Source organism: Gobio gobio, assembly GCF_949357685.1.
Source record: "Gobio gobio genome assembly, chromosome: 23".
Lineage (NCBI taxonomy): Eukaryota > Metazoa > Chordata > Actinopteri > Cypriniformes > Gobionidae > Gobio > Gobio gobio.
Genome location: NC_137119.1, coordinates 6,338,051 through 6,350,228, shown reverse-complemented (window position 1 = coordinate 6,350,228; position 12,178 = coordinate 6,338,051). Strand labels below are relative to the sequence as shown.

General features: G+C 40.2%; 1 protein-coding gene across 2 annotated transcripts in view; it reads right to left on the bottom strand.

Annotated features, from left to right (window-relative positions):
• The window catches only part of gyg1b (glycogenin 1b), a 31,848-nt gene that overhangs the window by 2,303 nt on the left and 17,367 nt on the right, over positions 1-12,178 (bottom strand). For both annotated transcript variants that reach the window (XM_079805998.1, XM_079805997.1), the window contains exons 5-6: positions 6,665-6,791; positions 2,289-2,499 (exon numbers count right to left, since the gene is read on the bottom strand). In XM_079805998.1, coding sequence (XP_079662124.1) covers positions 2,289-2,499; positions 6,665-6,791 — 338 coding nt within the window. The remainder of the gene's footprint in view (positions 1-2,288; positions 2,500-6,664; positions 6,792-12,178) is intronic.

Genomic DNA, 12,178 nt, shown 5'->3' with positions numbered 1-12,178 from the left:
TTTTATCCAGTAAATCCCAAACAAAATGCCCCTCTTTGAAGAACCAGGATTCCCGCAGTCTTGAAAAACCTAGAAATATCATAATAGCTCGGCTAATTGTAAAAGTGTGATTTTTAGACCTGGAAATGTCATGTATACCAATACAATAATAAACAAATAGATCATTAAAAATTGTCAGGTTATGCCAAGCTCTAAAAAAGTTAAATTAGATTTTCATTATTTTATTAAATTAGATTTAACTCTTTCCCCACCAGCGTTTTTTTTTACTAAATGTTCATGGCCCCCAAAATATTTTGTTGTATGAATATCTTACCGAGCCTCTGCTTTTAAACAAACAAAAAATACATAAATATTCTAGCTCTATAAATGCTTTCTTTTTTTACCAACACTTGAATGTGGGTAATTTCATAAAAAAAAAAAACATTGAGCAAAAAGCTGAGAAAATCACGTTGTCAAAGACTACATCCAGATCACATTCAGAGCGATAATCAAACACAGATCGAATAGATCGAGTTCATCAACACCCCAAACAGTTCTATAGCTCGTCATGGGTCGACATTTCATTCAGTGACATTTGGCAGTTTTGATTTATATGATGTTTAATGTTGATGATCACGTTATTTTACATATCCATCTGCTTACATATGAGATCGCTCGTTTCTGCTTCTTCTTCTCATGTGTTTTAATCAGGAGATACTGTACTCTTTCAGAAGATGCGTAATAGCGCCCCCTAGCGTATAAGCCGAAAAAAATGAAAGTTTGACTAGAGCCTTTCTGTTTAGTAAAGCCACAGTTTCCTCCTAATCTCTAACTGTTTATCATCATATTCTCCTCCATATCGCTTTGAAATACAGCATTCTGTGCAGAATTCAAATGGGTCCGATATGTTTTGTTGTCTGCGTGTGAAACGAACGTGAAACCAGACTTCATTCGCCTCAACTGAAAGCATATTTACACTGTCTGAATCGTTTCCTATCGCATATAGTGCGCTATGTACCATTCACAATGTATAATTAGTAAATGTGTGAACAGCTGACCGATTTCAGCAGTTTAAGCATCTATTTATAGTGTAGGGGGTGGGACGCTTCAGATTCTAGAGAGTATTTGATTGGACAGAAGATGTGATGAGTAGCGGAAGTCCGCAATGATGTCATAAAAATCTGTGATCCATTTTAGCTGAAGTGAGAGACTGTAAGTTTTGAATGCTTATATCGTTTAAATGCAAATTTTGTCATTGTTTTGGAACAGACCAGCTTATTCATAACCTCAAGGCTAACATAGTCACACTAAAAGCTAAAAATAAAAACTTCAATTTTGATTTCAGGGGGCCTTTAAAGGGTTAGTTCACCCAAAAATGAAAATTCTGTCATTAATTACTCACCCTTATGTCGTTCGAGACCCGTAAGACCTCCGTTCATATTCGGAACACAAATGAAGATATTTTTGTTGAAAGCTGATGGCTGAGAAAGGCTTCAGATAGGCCTCCAATGGCATTCAGTACACTTATACTCCCAAGACCGATAAAAGGCACTTAAAATGTTGTTACAAAGTCCATCTCACCACAGTGGCTCTACAATAATCTTACGATGCGACGACAATAGTTTTTGTGCGCAAAAAAAATCAAAATAACACCTTTATCCAGCTTGTTATTGCCTTCCGCGTGTGCCTCCACGACGCATGCGCGAGAATATGACGTAGCGCCGGGGTTCGGGAATCCATGAAATGCACACTCTAACCCCATTTTGAGCACTACGCCAAGACCTAAAGCACGATCAATGTAGAATCCAACAGCTTAGACACGCGCGTCTTCCTCTGATTGTAAACAAATCACTTCTGGGTCATCTGTCCGAACGCCGGATCTGCGTCATATTCTCGCGCATGCGTCGTGGAGGCACACACGGAAGGCAGTAACAAGTTGGAAAAAGGTGTTATTTTGATTTTTTTTGCGCACAAAAACTATTGTCGTCGCATCGTAAGATTATTGTAGAGTCACTGTGGTGAGATAGACTTTGTAACGATGTTTTGAGTGCCTTTTATGGGTCTTGGGAGTGTAAATGTACTGAATGCCAATGGAGGCCTATCTGAAGCCTTTCTCAGCCATCAGCTTTCAACAAAAATATCTTCATTTGTGTTCCGAATATGAACGGAGGTCTTACGGGTCTCGAACGACGTGAGGGTGAGTAATTAATGACAGAATTTTCATTTTTGGGTGAACTAACCCTTTAAGTATGAAAATTGGGACATGCCCATGAAGACTCATGGAAAGGGTTTATTATCTGGGTTCTGACCTCACAGCCGGAGAAGAAGGGCTGGTCTCCGTACTCTCGGAGCAGCATGGGCACCACCTCACCGCTGTACAGCGCCCACCACTCCAGGAGGAAGCTGGGCTGAGCAGACGCCTGCACGTCCCCGCGCACTCTCCTCTGCGTGCGGTTGTATGTGTAGCTCCATGGCTTCATCTGTCCCAGGAAGTGGACGACTTTTGCATTTGCACCATATCTGTGGACAGGAAGACATTAAGGGCCAGATTTACTAACAGCTTATGCCAGCATAAACCCTCTTTTTTTACTGTCAGGATTTACTGACGGAGCATTTCCTCCGAGGATAAGAAAATAATCCATATTACAAAAAAAACCTAACACAAATATTACATAATGTGACTAGAAAAAAAATCGTTTTAATAATTAACACTGTTTGACAGCGACACCAGTGGGTAAAGTTACAGCGGGAGTCCGCAGCTTTCTTGCTTTCCCTGAGCCCATTGATTTTTAACAGATCCCCTAAAGCAGAGGTTTTCAATCTTTTAGATGCCACCGACCCCCAAATATGATCATCTCTGTGTGAGGGACCCCCCATTCTAAAATTTATAAGGCATCGGTCTTTTATAAGCACTCAATTTATGCACAAAAAATACTATTATACAGGTGCTAGTCATATAATTAGCATATCATCAAAAAGTTGATTTATTTCACTAATTCCATTCAAAAAGTGAAACTTGTATATTATATTCATTCATTACACACAGACTGATATATTTCAAATGTTTATTTCTTTTAATTTTGATGATTTTAACTGACAACTAAGGAAAATCCCAAATTCAGTATCTCAGAAAATTAGAATATTGTGAAATGGTTCAATATTGAAGACACCTGGTGCCACACTCTAATCAGCTTATTAACTCAAAACACCTGCAAAGGCCTTTAAATGGTCTCTCAGTCTAGTTCTGTAGGCTACACAATCATGGGGAAGACTGCTGAATTGACAGTTGTCCATAAGACGACCATTGACACCTTGCACAAGGAGGGCAAGACACAAAAGGTCTTGCAAAAGAGGCTGTCTGTTCACAGAGCTCTGTGTCCAAGCACATTAATAGAGGCGAAGGGAAGGAAAAGATGCGGTAGAAAAAAGGTGTACAAGCAATAGGGATAACCGCATCCTGGAGAGGATTGTGAAACAAAACCCATTCAAAAATGTGGGGGAGATTCACAAAGAGTGGACTGCAGCTGGAGTCAGTGCTTCAAGAACCACTACACACAGACGTTAGAGTGCGGATCGGGCCGCATTTTGCTGTCCGAGCCCGGCCCGCGTCCGACAGAGTAGTAACCGAACCCGACCCGAGCCCGACAGGCATTAAGATATTTATGTCCGAGCCCGACTGAGCCCGAATGTAGCGCACAGACTCTTCATAGTTGTGAAATTGCGGTTTTGTTTTGCACCGGCAGTGATAGGGTTAACAAAGGGAGTTCAGAGGGGCGGAAACAAATCCTGAAGACGGGTGCGCTTGAGTGAGAGTGTGTTCATCTTCGTTCTGATTAAAAGTTCGAAAACCTCCCTTGTCTGTCATTCTTCAGACATTTCACTATTTTTTTTCTCATACTAAATGACACATGTACGTTTGTTCGTGTGGAAAGCCCGCTTTTATTAAGCAACTGTAGGAAGGCATTCTGAAATGATTCCAGATGAGCGCATCAGCGCGCACACAGGGAAACATACACACGTTAACACGGGGCCAATTCAAATAGCCAATAATGAAACCAAAATTAAATGAACAAAGGTCTACCAAAATGGCCCAGCTAACAGAACAAAACATCAACGTAACACAAATGCAGCTTATTGAAGTGAAAATCACTCTTACCATTTTTCTCGAAAACTATATGGCTACTAAACTGTTTACATAATCCATCCATCAAAGTTTAGGCTAATCCAGGTTATTATGCAGAAAAAGGATTGCATCAGCTGTGGATGGCTAAGGCTGTCCTCTGCTCGATGGTCCTGCCAGTAGCGCTGAAGTTGCGCTGCCAGCCACATGTAGCCTAATAATATGCACGCACGTGTTGCGCGCCGGTGTAACAAGTAGATCCACTGGAGGCAAGTGTTTTGAACCCATGTGCAGCATTTATTAACAAAACTTAAAACTAAGACTTGGCAAAACATAAAACAAAGTCATGGCATGGCTAAACAAAACTCACCAACAGCAGGTTACAACGTTAATAACAGACCAAGACACATGGCAAACATGAGGGCTTAAATACACACACTAATGACAAGACAAGTGACACCTGTGAACAGTAATTAAACAATGAACCAATGACAGGACAAGACACAAGATCACATGAGGGCATGGGAGTCACATGACAAGACCAGGAAGTGCATGACAAGACTGTGAACATGACAAACTCAAACATAACCATGAACATGATAAACTGAAAACAGAACCAAGAACAATGAACATGGACCAACACCAAAACACCCTGTGACAGCCGGTTGCGCGTTGCCAGCTACATAAACAAATTTACGCGCACAGGAAGACGAATGTTAAGGTAATATTTTTAATTTATTTTAATCACAAAAACATCAAGTTAAAAAGGCCCATTGGCTACCCACATAAGCTGTTTTAAATTTCAGATGTTCAATGCCTTATTGTGCTGACGTGACCGAGCCCGACACGAACCCGAACATTATTTATAAATATCTGTCCGAACCCGGCCCGTCGGTTACCGACTGGTCCCGTCGGGCTCGGGTCGGGTATCCATCCTCTAACAGACGTATGCAAAACATGGGTTTCATACTTTTCAGTTTGCCAAGATTTCTAAAAATCCTTTCTTTGTATTGGTCTTAAGTAATATTCTAATTTTCTGAGATACTGAATTTGGGATTTTCCTTTGTCAGTTATAATCATCAAAATTAAAAGAAATAAACATTTGAAATATATCAGTCTGTGTGTAATGAATGAATATAATATACAAGTTTCACTTTCTGAATGGAATTAGTGAAATAAATCGACGATATTCTAATTATATGACCAGCACCTGAAAATCAAAAATTTGTTTGTTACATTATTATATATTTTGTTCTCCTCAATGTAGTAATGTATTGTTATATGTATTATTTATTTCTTGCTTATTTATTTAATTTTATTCAATTTTTTTTATATTGATATGTTTATATTATTTTAATCTAATTTAATGTATTTAATAGATTAATAACTAACTCATATTTTTTAAATCTAATTTATTGCTTTCCTATTTTATTTTAATCAAAGTATGATTATTTTTATTTTTTTTCTAGACTTTTCCATGGTCCTCCTGGCCCTCTCTTGTGGCCCCCTGGGGGTCCCCGGACCCCAGACCCTAGTTTGAAAACCCCTGCCCTAAAGCACGCGGTGGGTGTTTGATGGGGGGGTAATTGACAATGAATAGGTGAAAGTCTTGTGAGAGGAGACAATGCCTCCCTCGTGCTATGATTGGTTATGATTGAATATGATTAGCTCGTGTAATAAAATCCTGCCTCTTGTTTTCATGCGCGTTCGCAAATCAGTCTGAATGAACAAAATGATGCCGATAAGGGAAGACTAATAAAAAGGTAAGTAAACCACTCAGCTACTTAGAGATCACCGCTTTATATCACGTCAAAATCAAACGTGAAATGCTCTGCAAACAAGATGACTGGGGGGTTTTCAGTGAGCGATCAACTTGAGGAAATTAAAGGTACATCTGCGAGTCTGAGCTTAATGACTGATGATCCAAAAAGAAGTTATTAAAAAGAACATCAGTTCACAAATAAAAAAAAAATAGTTTAAATTGTTACTGTTTTTAGCAGTTATTTTGGAATAGATTTATACTTGGTTTTAATAAATATAACAATTACACAGCAGAACTTTGCAGTCTCACTTTAATTTGCCCTGTTTAGTAAATCTGGCCCCAAATATTTAGCATCCATTCTTGAATGATAGTAGATGTCCATACGGTTTATGAAAATGTGAAAATGAAAATGTGTTTATTTGCTTTAAGGTCGAGGATTTAACTGATTAAAAGGTGTGCTAAAAGGTTAACTGAAATCTGCTCTGACTTTTTTCACATTTTACGTGGTTTTAAATCAGCTAAATCGATTTAAATATGGTAAAAGCTAAAAATACTATGCATACTACTGGCAGCTGAAAACATTTTCGAATTAGCGAGAGTCTCCTGAAATGATTTTGAGACTCTCAGCCCCGTCTCACACTCTTCTTTCCTCAGCTCCTGTAACCTGATGTTACGGCATAAGCAGCCTTCATGTGACTCGTGTGTGTATCCTCTTACTGTCCCATCCTGAAGGCCAGCACATGCCAACATCATCAGCGGCCCTGTTTGACACTATATCACTGAAGTCAAGGAGTCACACTTACTGTTTGAAAGCAGGAAGGTAAGTGTAGATGGCATTGCTGCTCATGTTATAGATGAACGGAAGGTGTTTTGTGATGTCAGCTGTTGCCCAGTCGCTGAAGAAATCGTTCAGAACTCCTTGGTCCCCTCCTGTTGGACGAACAATTCATAATTAATGTCACTTGAACTGGAATAAGCTCTTTTTCATTTGTCAATGTAACTTAGAACACTTTAAACAATGAAAAGTCTTTAAAGGATTAGTTCATTTCAAAATGAAAATTCCCGGATATTTTACTCACCCCCATCTCATCCAAGATGTTCATGTCTTTCTTTCTTCAGTCGAAAAGAAATTGTTTTTTTTAGGAAAACAATCCAGGATTTTCATTCACATAATGGACTTCTATGGCAACCAATGGGTTGAAGGTCTAAATCAATGCAGTTTCAAAGCGTTTCGATGGGCTTCAGAGGCTCTGCACGATCCCAGATGAGGAATAGGGTCTTATCTAGTGAAAAAAAAAAAATAAAGAATATACTTTTTGACCTAAATTGCTCATCTTGCGCTGTGACGTGCTAGTGATTGCGCAATCACGTCGAAAACATCACGTTAGACGTAGGCGGAAGTACCGTCCGCCCCTGTGTTTACAAAGTGCACATGCGAAGACTAATACAAATGCCCTTTAGCAACAAAAAAAAAAAGGTAAAACAACAACGATTTCGGACGATTTTGAAGTTGAAGATGGAGTGTTTTTTGGTAAAGGGAGTTTGTATTAGTCCTCGTACATTAGGGCGGTACTTCCGCCTACGTCTAGTGTGATGTTTCGACGTGATTGCACAATCACTGGCATGTTGCAGAGCAGCGCAAGATGAGCAATTTAGGTTAAAAAGTATATTCATTTTTATTTTATTTTTAAAATGACTGATCGTTTCGCTAGATAAGACCTCGTCTGGGATCGCACAGAGCCTCTGAAGCCCTTCCTTTGAAACTGCATTGATTTGGACCTTCAACATTTTGGTTGCAATTGAAAACCATTATGTGAAGAAAAATCCTGGAATGTTTTCTTTAAAAAAAAAAACATGAATTCTTTTCGACTGAAGAAAGAAAGATATGAACATCTTGGATGAGATCCAATCAATCCAATCCACTTTATTTATATAGCACATTTAACAAACAACAATCAGTTTCCAAAGTGCTGCACATAAAAATATTAGCAATACAAGAAAAATACACAAAAAATATATAAAATCAATAAGACACAGGACCACCCAACTCACATGGAGTTGAAAGCCAAGGAATAGAAGTGGGTCTTAAGACGAGACTTAAAGGTCCCCTTCTTCGCGATTCCATTGTTCAAACTTTAGTTAGTGTGTAATGTTGCTGTTAGAGCATAAATAATACCTGTAAAATTATAAAGCTCAAAGTTCAATGCCAAGCAAGATATTTTATTTAACAGAAGTTCCCTTTCAAAGCCTACAGCGAACGGCTGGCTTGGACTACATCCTGGTACTTCCTTCTTTAATTACGTCAGTAGAGCAGTAGAACAGACTAACCTCCACCCACAAAGAAAGGCGAAAAAGGGGGCGCGGTCTTGTTGCTGTCCCACGTGGAGAAGCGGACGGTCGCGTGGAGAAAAGGAACTGTTGCGTTGAGTGTGTTTATCGCCAAGTCATCGAGACGCTGTTATTTTCATCCAGGAGTCAAATCACCTTTGTTTGGCTTTCCCAGGGACGCTGTAGAGATTATTGAACGCATACATCTCTCCGTTAAGAGGCGTGACCTTTCCAACGTGCGCTAAGCTGCTGTCAAATTACAACACAGGAACCGCTTTCACGTGCGCTAAGCTGTGGTCGAATCACAGCACAGGAACCGCTTGCACAATCAGAACTCGTTACGTGTTTCTGAAGGAGGGACTTCATAGCACAAGGAAATCACCAGCCGTTTTTAGGATGGTGAGAACAGCGGTATACAGATAAGTAAATTGTGTGAAAAATACTGTGTTTTTTTACACGCGAAACATGAACACATGTTATATTGCACACTGTAAACACAATCAAAGCTTCAAAAAAACACGAAGAACGGGACCTTTAAAACATTCAACTGTGGGAGCCTTTCTGACCATGGGAGGCAGAGCGTTCCACAATCTGGGGCCAATCACTGCGAAAGCCCGGTCCCCCCTGGTTTTAAGTCTGGTCTTAGGAACCAAAAGCTGTAGCTGGCCCTCAGATGGGTGGGGGTGAGTAAAATATCAGGGCATTTTCATTTTGAAGTGAACTAATCCTTTAATTTAAGCATTTAAAGCTGAAGGGTGTAATTTCTGGACCACTAGTGTCACCAAGTGTAATTGCAATAAATAATTAAATACGTTAATTACATTAAAAAAAAGAATTCAATAAATAATGAATATATAAAAAAACAATTCAATTAATAAATAAATAAGCCAGTTTCCGTGTCCAGAGATTCGCCTTCGACTGCCGCCCGGTCCACTATGCACGGGAGGGCGGGCCCACGTCGCTCATTCGGGCTGAGCCCGGCCACCAGGCCCTCGCATGCGAGCCCCAACCCCAGGCCTGGCTCCAGGGTGGGGTCCCAGCTGTGCCATGCCGGGCGACGTCTCAGCCCTTGATTTGGTTTTCTTCATAATGGGCTTGTGAACTCCTCTTAGGGCGATTTCACACCTGAAAGTCCGCACCAAGGTCCGAACCGAAGTTCATGTTTTGATACTTTTTATACATTCGGTTAGTTTTGGTTTGGTTTCACATTGCAATTATGTGAGCGGACTAAAGAACTTTACATGACACACTTGCGTGCACTCGTCATCATATGTGGGCGGCATCTGGACATTGATTGGTTTGTAAACGGATGTGCGTTGGACGTCAGCGTCTTTGACCAGAATGAATGAACGGACGCATATCGTTGCCACTATTGAACAGTGCGCATTGCTTGACTATTTTTTTATTCGTTACGTTTAAAAGTGGACATTTCAAGCTTTATTTACACATGTTTCTCATGTTTGTAAGAAGTAGCTGCTGAGTTTGGGTTTATTTGAGACCCGCTCCAGTTCATGTGTAAAGCATATGTGATCGCTCCTGTGATTATTGTCTGCTATAGACTATTTGCTTCTTATCTATTAAATCCAGGCAATTATCTGATTAAACGTTGACTAAAATTAAGATACAATTTATACAAAACGAAATTCCCATTAAAGAAATGCTTTCTAAGCAAAATCAAACAAAATTTCGTTCAAAAATTTTTCTGACTTTCTGTCTTCTGACATTGCGCATATTTTCACTTTTCATAATCAATGTAGCCTAGATTGAATTTAAAAATAACATTATAATATTTAAACATAAACAGGAACTTCCTGTAAATGGTCTGAAAGTCCGAACCATCCAGAAAATGCTTTCACACTAGAAACCAACCGAACCTTTGTTCAGTTTGATCCGGACCGAGACGACCTCTTTTCGTCGGACCAAATTTCGTCTGTTTGGTCCGGACCGAAGTACGGGGGAGGTTTCACACCTGCAATTTTGATTCGGACCAAACTGAAAAGTCCGAAAATCCGGACCAAACAAGGTAGGTGTGAAAACGCCCTTAGCCTGGCCCGTCACCAGGGACCTGTTTTCCTTGGGAGACCCTACCAGGGGCATATAGCTCTGGACAACATAGCTCCTAGGATCATTCGGGTACTCAAACCCCTCCACCATGATAAGGTGACAGTTCAAGGAGGGGCTGGATGGAACGCGAGATCGACAGACGGATCGGTGCAGCTTCTGCAGTAACGCGGTCGATGTACCGGTCTGTCGTGGTGACGAAGGAGCGGAGCTGTAAGGCGAAGCTCTCGATTTTCCAGTCGATCTACGTTCCTACTCTCAACTATGGTCATGAGTTGTGGGTCATGACTGAAAGGACAAGATCCCGGATACAGGCGGCCCAAATGATCTTTCTCCACAGGGTGGCTGGGAGATAGGGTGACAAGCTCGGTCACTCGGGAGGAACTCGGAGTAGAGCCGCTGCTCCTCCACATCGAGAGGAGCCAGCTGAGGTGGCTCGGGCATCTGTTTCGGATGCCTCCTGGACGCCTTCCCGTGGAGGTGTTCCGGGCACGTCCCACCGGGAGGAGACCCTGGGGAAGAACTAGGACACGCTGGAGGGATTATGTCTCCCGGCTGGCCTGGGAACGCCTCGGTATTCCCCCGGAAGAGCTGGAGGAAGTGTCTAGGATAGGGGTGTCCAATCCTGCTCCTGGAGGGCCACTGTCCTGCAGAGTTCAGCTCCAGCCCCAATTAAACACACCTGAACCAACTAATCAAGGTCTTATTAGGCACGCTAGAAACTTCCAGACAGGTGTTGAGGAGAAGTTGGAGCTAAACTCTGCAGGACAGTGGCCCTCCAGCACCGACTTTGGCCACCCCTGGTCTAGGGAGAGGGAAGTCTGAGCGTCTCTGCTTAAACTGTTGCCTCCGCGACATGGCCCCGGATAAGCGGAAGAAGATGGATGGATGGATAAATAAATAAGAACAAATACATAATTCAATAAAAATAATCAGTAAAATATAAACAATTAAATAAAATATTAATTAATAAAATAGTAATTAAATAAATACATAATTAAATTAATAGAACAAACAATTGAATAATTAAATTAAAACATAAATAAATAGTTAAATAAATATGAACAAATAAATAATTAACAATTATTTATTCAATTAAAATTAAATTAAATTAATTAATTAATAGAATGAACAAACAAATAATTAACTAAATAAAATTAAATCCATTAAATCTTTCCATTGCACAAAAGGTTTTTTACAGTGGAAAAAGTTTCTTCAGACCATTTAAATATTCTTTGCACTAAGAAATAAAAGGTAACTGAAAGGATCTAGAGCAACGCTGCAAAAAAAAAAACTTTTAGAACCTTAATTTTGTTTTATACACTCAAAAATAAAGTATAAAAGTTAAATTTATGTTCATGTTATGTTACATCAGGCTGTTGCTATGGGGTTGCTAAGGTGTCCTTTATTGCTGTTAGTATTCTTCAGTAGTCTTTTTGGTTGTTAAGGAGTTCTGACCTCCTTCTGTTCACACGGTCATTTTGTATCTGATGAAATCGGATCCGTTTGTTAGAGTAGCTGTGTCAGAGGCATAGGGTGTCCAAACCTGCACACTACATAGTGAATGAGGACAGTGAGTGAAAATGAGTATGTTGTGCTCCAAGTGACGGAAAAAAAAACGTACTTGAAATCCAATTAGCAAACACCAACAAGACGTTCTGAGATACTCAGCAGGGTAAGATGGCTATTTTTACATTTTATAGCAGAGAAATTCAAAAAATATGATCACCAGTTAGGCTCTTTACTCCAGTACGAGGAATGTGCCCAGGTGCTTACTAGTTGAAAAAAGACCCTACACATCTAAAAGAGGTCACAGTCTGAAAGAGCAGCTTACTTACATGCTTGCTCAAAGGTCACCAAGGACACACACCACAGAGACATGGCTATACATGTTACAACATGACACACACTGCACTGCACACATACAG